General features: G+C 52.8%; 2 protein-coding genes across 9 annotated transcripts in view; one reads left to right on the top strand and one right to left on the bottom strand.

Moving 5' to 3' along the window:
* UHRF1 (ubiquitin like with PHD and ring finger domains 1) overlaps nucleotides 1–17031 on the bottom strand; it is a 73307-nt gene that overhangs the window by 19483 nt on the left and 36793 nt on the right. For 7 of the 8 annotated variants that reach the window (XM_051639747.1, XM_051639755.1, XM_051639752.1 and 4 more), the window contains one exon: nucleotides 3033–3115. The gene's annotated coding sequence lies outside the window, so the exon portion shown is untranslated. Of the gene's footprint in view, nucleotides 1–3032; nucleotides 3903–17031 lie in introns of those variants that run through there. The other variant, XM_051639753.1, reaches the window with a different exon arrangement.
* Nucleotides 8557–17029, top strand: LOC127394162 (perilipin-3-like). The gene is made up of 13 exons (XM_051639973.1): nucleotides 8557–8596; nucleotides 9550–9626; nucleotides 10104–10299; nucleotides 10932–11014; nucleotides 11348–11408; nucleotides 12303–12415; nucleotides 12515–12650; nucleotides 13066–13265; nucleotides 13454–13582; nucleotides 13675–14132; nucleotides 14886–14970; nucleotides 15345–15914; nucleotides 16988–17029. Exons 1-13 carry the CDS (start codon nucleotides 8557–8559, stop codon nucleotides 17027–17029), a joined length of 2190 nt encoding a protein of 729 aa, XP_051495933.1.

The following is a 17031-nucleotide window of genomic DNA, read 5'->3' as shown; positions in this document are numbered from 1 at the left end:
GGGTCTCAGCAATGGCCTGAGCTGGAGAGGACACACTTTGCAGGCCCAGATGAGGTGGGATGAGGCAAGAGTGCAGCAGTAGAGGGAGGAGCAAGAGGTTGTGTAGAAAACCATCCTGCAGTCTGAGAAGCAGCAGAAAGGTGAACTGGAAGACTAGGAGAGCAGCCAAGAACCCATCAGGCTATTCCCTGCAGTGAGGGGCTCAGGGCAGGAACCTGCCTGAGCTGTCACCACTTGCCCTTATGCCAGGAAAAGTGCCAGAGGAGAAGCAGGGGCTGGGAAGCCCTCCAGGTGAGCCGGGCAGCCAGGGAGCAGCAGCCAGGCAGGTCCTGTGTCTGCTGATGCAGGGTGAGGGCAGCAGAGAGCTGCAGCGTGCCCCGAGCTTGGGAAGAGCTTCTGAGAGCTGGAGAGACCAGAGGGGTTGATTGGGAAGCAGCTGGGCTGAGGGTTTTTGGTACCTCGCTGGAGAACTGTTTTCAGAAGGCCACAGCACTCTGAAGGCTGTTGCCTCCGGATATGGTCAAGCAAAGAGTGGTGAAAGACACCAACCAACAGATGGGTAGCCCAGGACAGGATCCAGCAAGGAGTTCTCTTCTGCCATGGCCCAGCCTCCCTCACTCTGCTGTGGAAACAGACACCCAGCACTGCAGGACCAGCTCAGGGACACCCAGCATTCCCAGCCCGTGGCCTTGGACAAGGCTGCTGTGATGAGGAGCACCAGCAACTGCTGTGGCTGACAGGAAGCTGGAGGGTGAGGGGAAAAGAGTGCTTTGAGCTGATGAGACCAGCTAGAACTACTTCTGCCACTGCTACCCCATGGAGCACTAGCTCCCAGTAAGGGGAAGTGGTGGAGGAAAGGAAGACAAGAACAGGAGACAGCAAAGTCTCCAGGCAGTGCAGACAGATGGGGCTGGCAGCAAACACCTTGTGGACTTTGCACAGCAACAAATGGCAAAGACCACAGGCTGATTTGTCCCCTCAGAGGGCCACAGCCAACACTGGAGCAGCCCCTGAGAGAGGGACACCTGAGCAGTACAGAGCTTCTCCTGCAGTTTGCTAGAAGCCCAAGGCCTTGACTTGAACTTAACTGAGTAACAGAAATCAAAGCACCACATGCCACACCCTTGAATCATCTCTTCCCGTGCCTGTGCCTGCCCTGGGGAAGGTGACCATGGCATCGTGGCAGGTCATTCATGGAGTAAATGCCATGGAAGATCAACAGGATCATTTCCGTGGCAGTAGATGAGCACTTGCAGATGGGCTGCTTCAGGGTCACATGTGGCCTCTGGTCCCCAAAGAGATGATGCTGAGCTGTGACACACACCACAGAGCAGGGAAAGGAATTGCACCTGACAGCAGCGACCAACACAAGGGCCTGATCCTCCAGATCTGCCACATACCAGCAGGCTTTGTGCCCAACAGAAATCCAAACAGGACTGGGACAGCTGAGCAGCACGTAGCTGGAGAGACTCTCTCCATAGGCAGACCCCAGGATGCAGCTGAAACAAGAGCTGGAAGCTGGCAGTGGGGCTGCAGAGGAGTGGGGTGACAGGACTCACCCCTGGGGGCCACTAGGAAGATTCTGCTCCGTGTTTGCACAGAGGCTGCAGCTCCTGACACGAGGCTGCCTTTTGTGGGAAGCACTGCCCAGTGCCACAGGGCTCCTCCACTCCAACACAACTGCCTTTCTCTTCCCCAAACATGTTTCCCTGCTTCCTCCTCCACCCTTCCCATGCCCACCAGGCTTCTTAAAACTGATTTTATCTCTGCTTTGAGTATGTGGCATTTATACCTTAACAAGGACCAAAGGAATGATCCTGCCAAGCTTTGCTCTGAAACTGCAGCCTCCAAATCTCCAGTGTTCTGGCTGCAAGCAGGTCAACCTCTGAGCAGGAGCCCCAAGCATTGCTACTTTGACCTAGTACCTGAAGCTCCACTTCAGATATCAAACATTGTCTAATGATAAACACTGATGTTATCTCAAGTGAACCATCTGCCACCTCTCCTCACGCTCACCTGTGCACAAGCCCCATGAAGGTGCGTGGTGCAGATGGAGCTGTTCTGCCCACTCAGGTGATGAAATACCACCTTTCCCCATCACTGCTGCCTCTGCCCTCCTCAGGCACTTCCCCTCCATGAACTGACAATTTGCATCACTGACCTGACGTGGGGACTCAGCCACTGTCCATGGACAGGCCAAGATTCAGAAAAAAAAAAGGACTAACTTCTTGATTCCTGCTCCCTGCAAACACCAGAACCCACTTAATGAGATCCAAGAACATCCATTCTTTCCCCTGCATGGATCACAACCCATTAAAGCCACCATGTGACACCTGCTCATCAACTCCAGTTTGAGAATCAGGCACTGAACCCTGGGAACCTGCCAATTTACCCTGTGAAGGCAACAAGATGAAAGGAGGGAGCCTGCACTGCCAGAGGGGTTGGTAGATGTTTGTTCCCAGGTGATGCTGGGATTTGAAGTTTGTGTCACAGACAAATGCACAAAAACTCTTCTCAGCAGTGCAGGTGGGAAAACAAGAGTTCCAAAGCCACCATTTGTAGCTGGGGAAGTTCAGAGTGGACATCAGGAACTGCTTCTTCGTGAGGAGCATAATGTGATGCTGGATCCAATATCCAGAGAGGCTGGAAAGGGGAAAACTCCCTGGGAGTTTTCAAGACTCATCCAGACAAAGCTCAGGACTGACCTGGCATTGCCCACAATCCTGTCTCCAGCCACAGGATGGACCACCTGAGGTCCAGAGGTCTTTTCAGCTGCCAACTCCATGATATGTCTGACTCAGGGAAGGAGAGGGATTCCTTCTAACCTGCAAGCTGACAAGTGATAATTCTCTACATTTTTGTCATTTTAACAGCACATTTTCAAAAAACATTGACCACCTCCTGCTCCCACTGCCTTCATGGCTTTCTGTGGGCAACAGAGAAATGAGACCCAAGGTCTCCTGCATTCACTGGCCAAAAACAAGGTGACTCAATCAGCTTAATAGCTTTAGAAAACTTCAGATAATTCTTACCTGTGCCTCAGTTTCCTCCCCCACAGATCTTGGAAATAGACAACAGGAAGCTTAATTGATGGTTTCAAACCAGTTTTTGAGATCTGAAGATGAAAAAAAGCACAAATGGAAAAGCAGAGCATTAAATAAAATGTTCATTATTTGTTGTTGCTATTAAAGAGCCCAAACCTTCCCCAGCCAGGCTCAGAATCCTGCACTGCTGAGCCCTCTGCAAGTATAAAAATCAAAGGCAATCTCTACCTTGAAAATCACAGCAAAACTGAGCAGCAGCAGCAGCAGCACATTTCACCACCACGTATTTGCTGTAGCCAGGCAGGGGTTGAGAGTGGGAGGGCATGTCTTACTCCTCAGGTAGTTACAGCACCCACGCTGCAGGGTAGGAGAGACTTGCCAAGAAAACATCATGGCTGAGTGATGTCTTCTCATCACAGGTCCCACATCCTGCTCCTCTGGAGCTTCATGGCAATGCCTGCGATGCCAGGGGGCAGCCCAAGAGCAGGCGTTTCCCTTGGAAAAGGCCAAGCACGAGCTGCCTGCTGGGGCTGGCTGACCCTGCATCTGGGCAACAGCTCCTCCAGCCTCGGGAGCAGGAGCTGAGCTGCCCCAGCACCCTCCTTCCAACCAGCCTGTGCTGAGGACGTGCTCCACATCCCCGCTGTGCCGACGGGCAAGATCCACGCTTGAATCTGCATCCATGGCAGCACAGACACACCTTGGCAAGCAGGTCTTTTCCTCCAGGCTTCGCTCCGTCCCCGGCCAGGCCTTTCTTGGCTCGCAGAAGTGAGCGTTGGAGCCAACACGGGGGCAGGCAGGCCCACCCAGCTCCGAGGCGTGCAGGGGCACGGAGGGCTGCGGTGCCCGCTGGGCCGAGCCCGTCTCAGCACCACGGGCCTGCTCCCCGTGACCTCCAGCACCGTCTCCCCCAACACCCAGCAGGCCGGGGGGTGCCCCGCTGCCCCTGGCTGGAGCGGGGGGGGGTTGGACACCCCCAGCAGGGCCCCCCGAGATCCCCCCCAGGTTGGTCCCAATCCTGAGGGGACCCCAGCCCCTCACCCCACGTCCCGCCCCTCCCTCTCCCTTCCGCTCCCCATTGGCCAGGCCAGCGCCTGCCGCGTCCTGATTGGCTCCCTCGGCTGCTCATCAGGCCCTGGGGGGTATTTATGTGGGGCGAGGCCCAGGGCTCCCCATCCTGTCAGCGCTGGGAGCGGAGGAGGCAGGTGAGGCAGGGCTGGGTGGGGAGGGGTTGATGGGCTTCGTGGCTTGGTTGGGGTTCCCGGAGGTTGCCCCCCTCACCTGGGCCTTTGCAGCCCTCCCGGGGGTGGAGGTTGGGCTTGGAGATGGATCCATGCTTGAAGGACTTGGCTCCTGGCCCCAGGGTGCACTGAGCCTGCAGCCTCCCTGCCGAGGGGCTGTGCTCCCCCAGACGTGCCCCTGGGGCTGTTCCTGCTCCCTCGGAAAGCAGAGCTGTGCTGTGTCCCTGCTGCTTTCCCCCATCTGTAGGTGGGGGGTGTCTTGGCTTTTTGAGGCCGAAGGTGTCCTGCTCTACCTGCTGCGCCTTGAGGAAGAGCTGAAAGGCTTTAAATCCCTCCCTAAAGGTTTCTTCCCAGCCTTGAGACGGCTTCTTGGTGACACTATGGGTCTCACCTGTGATTGAGGAGCTTTGGGTTGGTCTGAAAGTTCTTTTCTGCTTATCATCTGGTGAAGATGCAAGCTGGGTGAGGGGAGGTGGCTCTTCCTTGGCCAAGCAGGGGCAGCGCGTGATGTGCCCCCTGGACATCCCTGCTGACTTGTGTTGATGCTGGGAAGTGGTACATGCCTCGGGAGGCAGAGGGATCAGCTGGGCATTCCCTTCCTGTTGACTGTGCTGCCAGACCTGCCTGTAGCTATTTCACATGATCGTTTAGTGTAGGCACAGTAATGGTGTTAGCGAAGGGGGTGGCCAGGTAACTTCTCTCTTGCTCAAGAGCTCTCTCTGCAGCTGGAGGCTGCAGCCATGCATGGCTCTGAGCTTGCTGGAGAGAGCAGTTGGCAAATGAGCTTGGTGTTTCTTAAGACTAACAGGGCTCTCAAATGTGGTTGTGACTACCTGGAACTGGTACAGCTGTGGAGGACTTCAATGCCTACAGCTGGTTCTGCTGAAACTTCCAGATAAAAGCATGTGTTAAAGACTAAAGCAAGTCACAGCTTATGACAGAGAGGTGTGTCCTCTGGAGAAACTGGTACATGGGAAGTACTAGAAAGCCAAGAAGCTGTTTTAACCCAACTCCCTCTCCTCTTTCCTAAAATATCTCAAAATTCTAGTAGCTTGGATAGCTTACCCTCTGTCCCAAGGAGTTACTGACTGAATAATGGCCACTGGCTGTGGTGCTGGATTTCCATGGTGCTGGATTCCCATTGGAAGTGTGTGTGTGGGAAAACCCTGCTTCTGCCTGCAAAAGTGGCTTTAATCTTTGAGGCTCCCTAATGGCTTTTCTAGAAAGGTTAGGTGGGCACCTCTGCCAGCAATTCTGAAATTGATGTCCCAAGGTCGAGCCTGAAAAACCATCTGATACTCCTCCTAAAACTAATTCTGCCCTTGGAGCATTTGCCAACAGCTCCCTTGGCTGCAGCAGAGCATTCCCAGGGGAGCAGCCAGTTCTGCTGGCCACATTATGGTCACTGGGGTATCAGTGGCAAATCTTGAAGGGAATCTAAGTGCTTTAACCACAAATTAATACCTCTGCCCTGATTAGCTCTCCCTGCTCGGACCTAAAGCACTAAACTGAGCTTTGTTTTCCTAAATGGGGAATAAAGAATTGCCAATTCAGCTACTGAACCAGGCAGGCTAGAGGTGGCTCAGCCTGTCCACCCAAGGTAAAACACATTTGGAAGGGAGAAGAGCTTCCTGAACAGCAAGATCCTGCCTCTGTACAGGACAAGGTAACAGCAGACTGTCTTCATGAGGCAGAGCTTCTTTCCACAGGAAAATTTAAACCTTACACAAGTTCAAGAATTAGCTTGATGTGTGCTGGTCACTGTCAGGGTGGCAAAAACCCAGGGAGGTGCTGCCCCCAGCACGAGACCAACTCTCTTCTTCCAGGCCAGTGTGTTGCCCTGGTGTGACAGGAAGGCAGGGAAAACAGGGAGCAGTTTGGCAGTGGTGGTGTTGTTGCCCTTCTGATTCACAGAGTTCAGACTTGGTGCCACCTTGGGCAGTGAAGTTCAGCTACTGTGCCACGCTAGAAACGTGCACTGAAAAGTTTCATCTTGCTGAAACTACCTGCTTCAAGAACTTTCTCCAGCAGTGACCTCATATTTGTGTCGTGGCAATGGTGTGAAATCATCTGCTCATCATTTTTGCATGAAGCAAGCTGGGACCAAAGCAAACCCTGGGGCTGGTTCTGCTTTTCTGCCATGCATGGGGCTCTCACTTGCAACTACCCCAGCTTGAAGTTGTGCCTTTCTCCAAAGGATCCTGGCACAGCTGCCCCAGAGTTCCAAGCACTGTGCTTTCCTGCAACCTCTGAAGTGAAACAAGGTCTGCTCAGCACTTTTGCAAGGGAAAGAGAAAATAAAACCATGCTGTGGGCTCCTGAAGATTTGCCCACACCACTGGCATTGCAACACAGCCTGATTCCTCCTCCACAGAGGAGAGCAAACCATGTTCTGACATGACTCTGCTGCAAGGATTGTCACTGACACATTTGCATCCATAATTAAGATGCACTCCTAGTACTTCAGAGCTTGATTCTAACCTCACACCACTTTTGCCATCAGCCAAGGCCTTGCTCCTCACTTATGCTACCAACTGGAGTCCTTCCTCTTTTCCTGCAGTGTCTGTGTGCTCACCCTGACCACAAGGCCAGGAAGATACTCTTGGAGTCTCAGGTTTTTGCCCACCCATCTAGAAGTAAAAGAAAAGAGCAAAGGGGTTGTTTGCAATGGTGTTGAAATAGTTGTGCTTTGCCCTGTGATAGGGCTGCTGATTCAGCCTCCTTGGCTTCCAAAAAACCAACAAACTTGCCTTAAAGCAGAGGGAAAGGAATGACTACTAACTGAGAAACCATGTGGACTTTGGGACTGAAGACTTTTTTTTCAAGCCCTGCTTTTGTTTTGGGCATTTTTCTAGAAGTTCTCCCAGACTGATCAAGTTGAAGCTGTATTTTTGGCTCTGCAGGGTTAAATGAAGCAGCCCCCTGGGCAGGACCATTAGTGGGAATGTGCAGAAGAGCCTGGCTCTGGGCTTCTCACTTGAGAGGCTGGAGGTCCCAAATTCTGTGACACCTTTTGCTGCAGACATGTAGCACTCCACCGCCTTGCTTGGATCTCAAGAAGCTGACTAATTGCAGCATTAACACAGCAATGTTTTACATATTTTACTGCCAAGTTACCTCCTGAGATGTCTCCCCATCCTCAGTCCAGGGCTAACAACTGCTTGTTTCACTGCTGCTTCCCCAGCTCTCTGTTCCTGTTTCCACAGCAAAATAAAAACCTTACACAAGGCAAAGAACAGAAGAAACAAGACAATGGTCTCTGTCACAAATGAGAGGGCAAGTTGGGGTTTTTTTGGGTGGAGTCTGCCAATGAGCCTGGAGCAGTGCTTGGCTTGGGAATCTGGTTTGTGAGGAATTTTGGTTTGAGGGTTTTCCATTGGAAAATGCCACAGCAATTCTAAGAATAGGAATTAACTGGCAAGGGAGAGAAAGGGAATGAAGACAGGCTGGGAGAGTTGGGGTGTTCAGCCTGGAGAAGAGAAGGCTCCAGGGAGACCTTAGAGCACCTTCCAGTGCCTGAAGGGGCTCCAGGAAAGCTGGGGAGGGACTTGGGACAAGGGCAGGGAGGGAGAGGACAAGGGGGGATGGATGAAAACTGGCAGAGGGGAGATGGAGGTGAGACATGAGGAGGGAATTCTGGAGTGTGAGGGTGGTGAGAGCCTGGCCCAGGTTGCCCAGGGAAGCTGTGGCTGCCCCATCCCTGGCAGTGTTGAAGGGCAGGTTGGATGGGGCTTGGAGCAACCTGGGCTGGTGGGAGGTGTCCCTGCCCATGCAGGGGGTTGGGACTGGATGATCTTGAAGGTCCCTTCCCACCCAAACCAGTCTGGGATTCTATGAAAAGCAGACACTGCACTGAAGAACAAACATGCTGAAATCCCTCCTGTGCCTGACTAAGGATGAGAAGTCATCCTGGATTTGTGACATGATCCTGGAGTGTCCAGATACCGACTTAGGTCTCTCCTGGGGAGGTCAACGTGCATTCAAGATATTGCAGTTTTTATACTTGGACTTCCTTAATCCCACTATGTAATGAGAACACTTCTGAGAGCTGGTTTCACAGGAAGTGAGGAGAGATTTCCTGCCCAGCTGGTTAGTAGGATGGGAGCCAAACCTCCAAGGTAGCCAGCCAGAACACTACAGCAGTGAAACCTGGCTCCCTGTCGAAGAACTTTCATACCCTTCCCAGAGCAGTGAGGCTGCCAGTGTCACTGGAGTTGGTGGCACTGGAGAAGCTGGTAAAAGTTCCTCCCTATGAACAAGGGCCTAGTGGGATGACTCAAAAAGAACTCATCTCCATGTCTCTCACCAGAGGTACTCCACAGTGAGCCTTCAGAGTGAAGGGGCTATGAACACTGAACTCTTTTTAAGAAAGCAAAATACACCTATTGCTGTTTCAGCACTTCTGTTCAGTCTCTGGCCCTGACACCTTTCTGGAGGGGAGCTGAAGTCCTGTCTGGCTCTTCCCTTTTTTGCCCCCAAAATGGAAACCAGGTTAAGCCACTGCAAGAACCATCTGCACTTCAGATGAAGTAGTGGAAATCTCAGGGCTTTGGCCCCTTAAAGGGTACTAAGCAAGTTCATTTTTTTTTTTTCCAAATCAGTATTTCTGGTTTTAAACTCCATTATTCAACTGTTTCAGCTTCTCACATTCTGAAAATGAAAACTAAAAAGCTACTTATACTGCTGCATAAGTAATTCTAACAAGCCCTGCTGCAGCTGCATTGCAGCAGGGCTCGTTAGAAGGACAGTAATTTGTCATGATCAATCAAGACAACATTCAGTGATTCCCACCATCAGCCCCAGCTCCACAGGGTGCATCTTTCCTTCAAGTGTTCCAGTCCTTGGCCAGCAAAGAGCCTGTGCAGTGGGAAGCTGAACCAGAAGTGTCTCTAGCAGAGAAAAGGCAAGAGAGAGAAGAAGGTTCTCACCCCCTTCTGACTTGCAACTTTCAAGCCCATCAAATGTTATCAGCAGTAAAATAAGTAGGATGGTTATTTTGTTTAAGGCTGTTTGGGGATTAAGGGAGGTGCCTGGGAACAGTCCTTGTCCGACATAAATGTTTGCACATCCTAAATCATGGAACCTCTCAAGTATCTTCACATCCTTACATGAAAGACTAGTGATGCCACACTGATGTTCCTTGGACATGCTGACTGGTAGATCCCAACGTTGCCCTCTGCTCTTCACCAGTTTTGCTAAGACTTTCATTCACCAGAGAGAACTGAGTTGTACTCATGCTGTTGTACTCTTGTTTTTCCTTTCAGCTGCAACTCAGTCCAGGATGGCATCAGAAAAGACCACAAAGAAAGACCTGCTGAAGGCTGAGGAACAGCAGCAAGCGGTAGGTGCCAGGGCAGCTGGTACTTTACCATGCAACCATTAAACTACCTGCTCACAGACACACTGGTAACACCTGGGGTCTGCAGCTCAGAACCAGGCTGGGGGTACCAGAAAGATTCACTGTATGAAGCTGCGGATAAATCTAAACTCAAACTCTTTTTGCTCAAGAGAAGACTTCAGGGCTGGCTCAAGTAATGCCAGTAATTCTGAAACATGAGCTGTTCCAGGTCCAACCTCCCATCTGGGCATTGTGCTGAAACCCAGTGTGACTTGGGATTCAGGAGTCCAGAGCTCAGACTTTTAACCCTGGTTGTTGCTGACTTGCTAGTGGTCTTTGGATGACCCCCTTCAACTCTAGGGTTAAGGGTGAGGAGATGGACTGGGTGTTCCCTTAGGACCTTTCTGGATACACTCACAGCTTGTCCTGACTCACCAGACCAGACTGGGTCTCCAGTGTCACATTTCTCTTGAGTTTCAGAGTGCTGTTGATCGGGTCACCAGCTTCCCCTTGCTAAACTCTGCTTTCAACCTGGTTTCATCTGCCTACAACTACACCAAGGAGACCCATCCTTGCCTCAGTGGTGTCTGCAACGTGGCTGAGACTGTGGCTGCTGTGGCAGTTGGCAGTGTGGTTGGTGGGGCACAGCCCATCCTGAACCAACTTGAGCCACAAAGTAAGTGAAGAGGCTGGAGGGACCTTTCCTACATGGAGGAACAGGTGGAGAGGGGGGTTTCCTGTGCCTGTTGGGTGATCTCCATCCCCTACAGCACATTTTTGTAGTTCATTGTAGCTCTGAGTCCTCTGCTCAGCTGCTCCCAGCTGCCCAGTGAACTCCCTGAATTTCATGAACATGAAGCTGTCCCAAGCAGAACCAAAGTCTGGCCTGTCTTGTGCTTTCTTTGAGCCACTAAGCAAAACCTCCCTGCTGTATCTCTCTCACTCCAGGTTATGAGCATCCCAACAGGTAGCAACAGTGTCCATCTTGGATATATGTCACTCTGCCTCCTCCCAATATTTCCCAACCCTTTCACTGTCCCACCCACCAGGGGCAAGTATAATGCTCCAGTTGGAGCAATGTGCTGCCACCAGCTGGGAGCTGGGAAGACAAAATAGAGACTATGGAACCTGCCAGACTGGAGGGTTTGTTCCTGATTTAACAGGACACCACCCCCCCCACCCCCCCCACCCAGAATAGGGATTTTTTTTCTGTAGGCTTTCCTTCATGAGTTTGTCCTGAATTGGCCATTGTAGGGTCAAAAACCTCCTCTCCAAATAGAAGAATAAACTGGTACTTGTCTTTTCTAGTTGCACTTGTAAATGAATATGCCTGTAAAGGGCTGGATCAACTGGAGGAGAACTTGCCTTTTCTTCAACAACCAGCAGACAAGGTAAAGGCTTTTCCTGGAGAAGCCATGGCTTGATATCTTGCTTGATGGGATGGTTGTGGGTACAGAAGAGAAAAGGGAAATAAACTTCAGGAGCACTGCTTTGTCAGGTCAGTCCTTGGCACAGACTAGAGGAGACACTGCTAGCTGATGGAAGCTGGAGATGGGCCTTCAGCATGTGGAAATCAACATGTCTATGTAAAGAGAGGTGTACTGGCTTCTCCAGCTCTCCCACAAGACTGCAAACACAATCTAGTCAGATGGAAAAGCTACTTCAGGGAGGGAAAACCTGTTTCAGAAAAATAAAATCTCTCTCTCTGCCTGTCCCTGTTGTAGGTCCTCTCAGACACCAAGCAGCTGGTTTCCACCAAAGTGATGTCTGCCATGGATGCTGCCTGTGAGGCAAAAGAAGCAATGGCTGACAAAGTGACTGAAGCAGTGGGCCTCACCAAAAATGTTGTTGGGGACAGTGTCAAGCTGACTAAGTCAATGGTCACCTCCACTGTTAACAGTGCTGTGGAGGCTGCCCAGGGTGCCAAGGACCTGGTGACTAACAAGGTGACAGAGGCAGTGGACCTGACTAAACACATGGTAGAGGACAGTGTTGAGCTGACCAAGTCTACAGTTGCTTCTACTATTATCAATGCTGTGGAGGCTGCTCAGGGTGCCAAGAACCTTGTCACTAACAAGGTGACAGAGGCTGTGGAGTCTGCCCAGAGTGCCAAGAACCTGGTGACTAACAAGGTAACTGAAGCTGTGGACCTCAGCAAGCACATGGTAGAGGACAGTGTGGAAATGACCAAGTCTGCAGTGGCTTCTTCTATTATCAATGCAGTGGAGGCTGCTCAGGGTGCCAAGAACCTTGTCACTAACAAGGTGACAGAGGCTGTGGAGTCTGCCCAGAGTGCCAAGAACCTGGTGACTAACAAGGTAGCTGAAGCTGTGGACCTCAGCAAGCACATGGTGGAGGACAGTGTGGAAATGACCAAATCTGCAGTGGCTTCTACAATTGGTGCTGCTGTAGGAGCTGCCCAGGGTGCCAAGGACCTGGTGACTAACAAGGTGACACAGGCTGTGGACCTCAGCAAGCACATGGTGGAGGACAGTGTGGAACTGACCAAGTCTGCAGTTGCTTCTACTATTGTCAATGCAGTGGAGGCTGCCCAGGGTGCCAAGGACTTGGTGACTAACAAGGTGACAGAGGCTGTGGACCTGACAAAGCACATGGTGGAGGACAGTGTTGAACTGACCAAATCTACAGTTGCTTCTACAATTAGTGCTGCTGTAGGAGCTGCCCAGGGTGCCAAGGACCTGGTGACTAACAAGGTGACTGAGGCAGTGGACCTAACCAAAGGGGCTGTTCAGGATGGTGTTGAGAAGACCAAATCAGTGGTCACTTCTACAGTCAACACAGCTCTGGATGCTGCCTATGGCACCATAACCAGCAAAATAAACACAGCCTTGGAGCAGAGCAAGGAGGCTATCCAGGAGGGTGTGGAGAAGACTAATTCAGTGGTGACCAACAGCATAAGCAAAGCCAAAGCAGTGAGCCAAGCAGTGGCAGGTGGAGCAGAATCTGTCCTGGGAATGTCAGAAGATCTGGTGGATCATTACCTGCCCATGACAGAGGAGGAACTAGGTGAGAAAGTGCTTAGCTGCCAGTTGTGAATGCAACTCCTTTCCCACATGACCAGAGAGCACCTGACACTGCAAGACTCCTCTTCTGAAGCAGACAGGTAGCTCTGATGTGTCACCAAGATGGCTCTTTGTCAACACTGACTTGCCACATGGTATGGGACAGAGTTTAAGTACTTGCCCATCAGCCTCAAGGCAAATAAACACAGGGGTGCATGATCAACCTGTCAAGTCTGTTTATCTGAAGAACACAGCTGAGCAGGGACCAGCCTCCCTTCCACCTCTGAGCAACTTCAAACCTCTCCTGCTTACCCAGCAAGCTCCAGCCTTCGTGTCTTTCAATGGGTGACCTCCCCTCTTCCCCCCACTCCCAGCTGGGGAGTGCAGCACAGCTGCATCTCTGTTCTTGTCTCCTCCAGGTAAACTGGCCACTGCTGTGGAGGGATCTGGCGTGGCTTCTGTGGAGGAGCAGAAGCAGCAGAAGAGCTACTTTGTGCGCTTGGGCTCCCTCTCTGGCCAAGCGCGGCGCCGAGCCCTCCAGCACTCCCTCTGCAAACTGCAGCGCCTCAGGAAAAGCACCCAGGACACTCTCTCACGACTGCAGCTGGCCATAGAACTGGTACAAACATGCTTTCTGCTTTTTCCTCCTGCCTGTCACCTTCCTGCCCTACTATCCAGGTGCAAGCTCTTTCTCCATCCTGCACCAGCTGCCTGGCACCTTGGATCCCTCCCTGGGAGGGAAGCACTCGTGCTTCCCTGAGCGTGTGTGCTTGCAGTACAAGCTCTCCCTGTCATTTTCCCCATCAGATTGAATCTGTGAAACAAGAGGTTGGCCAGAAGCTTCTGGATGGGCAAGAGAAGCTCCATCGGCTGTGGGTGGACTGGAGCCTGACCCAACCCAAAGGAAACCAAGTCAAAACTGCCTGCGAAGGAGAGGTACCCCTAGAAGGGTGTATTGAGTCAGGCCTCTGGTGGATGGTGCCCAGCTCATCTGCTCTGGTAACTGAGCTCTGTCTCTGTCCCAGCAGGGAGAGGCACGGACTCTAGCCATGCTGCGCATCATCACCCGGCACCTCCAACCTGCCTTCGAGAACCTGAAAGCCAGCACCCAAGGCCTCCCCAGCCACATCCAAGAAGCTGTATATCAGGCTACTCAAAGTATCCATAAGCTCCATAGGTCTTTTTCCAATGCTATGTCTTTTCAGGACCTCTCCAGCACCACCCTGACCCAGAGCCAGGACTGTGTGGCAGAAGCCCGGAGGTCCCTAGATGACCTGTTCGAGTATGTAACTCAGAACACCCCTCCAAACTGGCTGGTGGGTCCCTTCAGGGCAATAGCTAAAGTGTCACAGGGTGGCAGAAAGGAGAAGAAGAAAGAAAGGGTGACTGATACAAAATCAGCCATGTTGGAAAAGGCTACATCATCAAAGGAGGTGGCTGAGACACCCAAAGAACCAAAGGCAGCCAAAAGAATCTCAGGGGAATGGTTTGAAGTGCTAGAGAAGCTGAAGGAGAAGGCAGAGAAAGACACAGAGGTGGCACTGGCTGCAGAGGAGATAACAACTACTGCACCAGAGAAAGAGCTCTGAACAACTCCAGCTCTTCTGGCCCTGGCTAGAACAGAGCTTCATCTTTTAATTGTGTCCAACCGTTAATTGCACCAAGAGCGCCCCCTGCTCTCCCCCTGTCCCAGGCTGAGCTTCCCTTGCAAGGAGACTTGATAACCAAGCTGGGGTGATTCTATATCTTGATTTCCTATTTTTTAACTCATGCTGCTGCCCTGAAAGGCAAGATGGGGACCTGCACTTCAGCTTTCTAAGTCAGTATGCATGAATGGCTAGTTCTTGCAGAGACAAGTTGTGGGAGAGAAGAGGTCTCAACTTATTTTTAATGTTGGCTTTGTTTTTAATTCACCCAAGCTGCAGGGTTCTTGAGAGGATGATGTGTTTGATCTTTGATACCGTTTCCCTCCTTCTACAAGTTTAAAAGTGTGACTAAGACCACTTCCTTCCTGCCCCTTGTGCTTCCAGAGCAGACTGGGGAACAGCTGGGGGCACGAGGCTGCTCCTCAACAAGAGACTTCTCTTTAGGGACCAGCCAAACACTTTATTTTAGAGAGAAACATTTAGCAAGGTGGGGTTTTCTTTTCAGCATGCTGATTTGCAGTGGGATTCTCTTTCCTAGTCACATAAATAACTTCAGGGATCTTCTGTGACCCCATGCATGAAACCTTTTGAAGCATTAAGAAGCTGGCAAAGGAGGCAGCCTTTGCCAGGAGTTACTCTGCCACGCTGGTGGGATATCCTGTTATTAAAGCAGGGGAGGTAGGTGCTGGTTATTTTCCCAGGAAAAAATAAAACAAAACAACTTTACCAATTTCTAATGTAACTTATTTTGATGATTTGTTTCCTGGCACAGTCCCTGTGCTAAGGCTGGAATGATGACAAGCAGACTTCAGAATAAAGTGTGCCCCAAATACCTGCCTCCTGTCTCTGTCTGAACCTGCAGCATTTATGTTCTTCCCTCTGCCTGGCTGGGTAAGAAGCCTGCACTTAAACCACATCCCTGGGCACCTTCCCAGATCCCGTTGGAGGAAAAAAACAAGTTAAGCTTTTAGCAATTCCGAAGTTTTGTCTCAGTCTTAAGGAGAAAAGTATCTTCACTGTTTTGTCCCTAAGACTTCTGCTGTGCCGCGGAGGCTCAGCTGCACCTGCACCGCTCCTGCTGCCCCCGCTCCCGGGATCCTGACCCTTCCCACGGGAACTGCCACCAGCCTCTCGCTAGAGGGAAGCGTCGCTTCCCGCACCGAGCCCGAGCCCCGCGCACCGGCCGCCCGCAGCGCCGGGACCGATGCTCCGCCGGCTTCCGCCACCGGCGCTGGGCCCCTTCCCCCGGGGGGGCAGATGGCAGCTCCCCCGGGCCGGTCCGCTCGGGGTGCTCGTACCCCCGGGTACCCCCCGGGCTCGCTGCGGGCTGCCCTGGCCCCGCTCCGCCCCGGCCCTGCCCCGCCCAGCCCCGCCACCCGCCGCTTCCTCGTGTGCCAGCAGGCCCCGCGGCCCCGGCCGGTCCCCGCGGCCCCGGGAGGTCCCTACGAGCCCCGGGAGGTCCCTACGAGCCCCGGGCCCACAGCAGCCCCGATCGCTCCGCTGGACCCCGGCTCGGCGGGAAGCGCAGCCTGGGCAGCGGGACGAGCCGGCCCCGCCGCACCGAGCCCTCCCGCACCGAGCCCTCCCGCACCGAGCCGTCCCGCGGAGCAGGACCCCCGGAGGTAGGAGGGCCCCTTCCCTTCCCCTGCCCGCCCGGGGGCAGCGGAGCCCCCAGGGCTGCGGGAGGAGGCGGGAGAGGCGCGGGGCGTCGCGGTGAGTCAGCGGGAGGAAGGGGCAGAGGTCTCGGCTCCGGCTGCAGCGCCTGCCCTCGCCCTCCCTGCCCTCCCGCCGCCGTTTCTCTGCATCACAGGTTTTCACAGGAAGCACCAGCAACTTCCTGGGGTTCGGCCTGAGCTCATTCAGTAGGCGACTGGAGGATTTTCATGAGGGAGGGAAGAAGAATTTGAAATGAGCAACTTTCCCCAGGCCAGAGCTGCCTGGGGGCGTTCTCGGGCGCTCCCTTCACATAAGGAAAGTTTCTCCACCAGGTTCGGTCGGTGCTGGGGAGCAGTGTCCCCTGTGGACCCGCCGGGCACCCTGCACTCCCCACAAGTTCTGCTGTTTAAATTTAACCCCGGTCAGAGGCCTCTGGTGAGTGTGAGGGGTTAGCAGGGCTCAGGGGTGGGATGTGGATGGAGATCTAACGTCCACAGTCCCACTGGGCAGCCAGACAGATGCCTGGGGGTTATCAACCCTCCTGGCACAAGCAAATCTGAAAGGGCTTCCTCTAAGTGGGCTTTATTCCTCCACTGCCCACCACAAGGAGCCTGAGAGGCCACTGGATCCAGCTGCCTGGAGGAGACAGACACTTGGATTTATGTACATACATTGGTAGTTCAGCAGTTATTTTAAACCCGTTGTGATTCATGGGAAACGAACGCCCAGAACTTGGTCTTTGCTTGATAACAGAGTTGGGATAGTGCATGGAAATGCTCAAAACCCGCCTGGTCATGTTCCTGTGTGACCTACTCCAGGTGATCCTGCTCTAGCAGGAGGTTGGACTAGATGATCTCCAAAGGTCCCTTCCAGCCCCACCATTCTAGGAACCCGAGGGGAGGGCTGGCAGACCTGCAGCAGATGCAGAAAAACCTGAGAGCCTTGAGGGAACCTGGGAGCCCCACAAGCCTTGCCAGGACCCCCCCCCAGAGCTCCCCACATCACTATTTCTGAACATTGTCCCGTCTTCTTCTCGCAGGTTCTTCAGGATAGAGAGGTCTCAGTTCTGATGAGCCCCTGAGC

Source organism: Apus apus, chromosome 24 (genome assembly GCF_020740795.1).
Source record: "Apus apus isolate bApuApu2 chromosome 24, bApuApu2.pri.cur, whole genome shotgun sequence".
NCBI lineage: Eukaryota > Metazoa > Chordata > Aves > Apodiformes > Apodidae > Apus > Apus apus.
Note: the sequence above shows the minus strand (reverse complement) of the source record. Positions and strands in the feature narration are given on the sequence as shown.

Coding starts and splice junctions, on each gene's coding strand:
- LOC127394162 (XM_051639973.1), top strand. CDS start 8,557: ATGACTCAAAAAGAACTCATCTCCATGTCTCTCACCAGAG. Junction 14,133..14,885: donor AAAAGAATCTCAGGGGAATG/GTTTGAAGTGCT, acceptor AACCTTTTGAAG/CATTAAGAAGCTGGCAAAGG. Junction 15,915..16,987: donor GCGGAGCAGGACCCCCGGAG/GTAGGAGGGCCC, acceptor TTCTTCTCGCAG/GTTCTTCAGGATAGAGAGGT.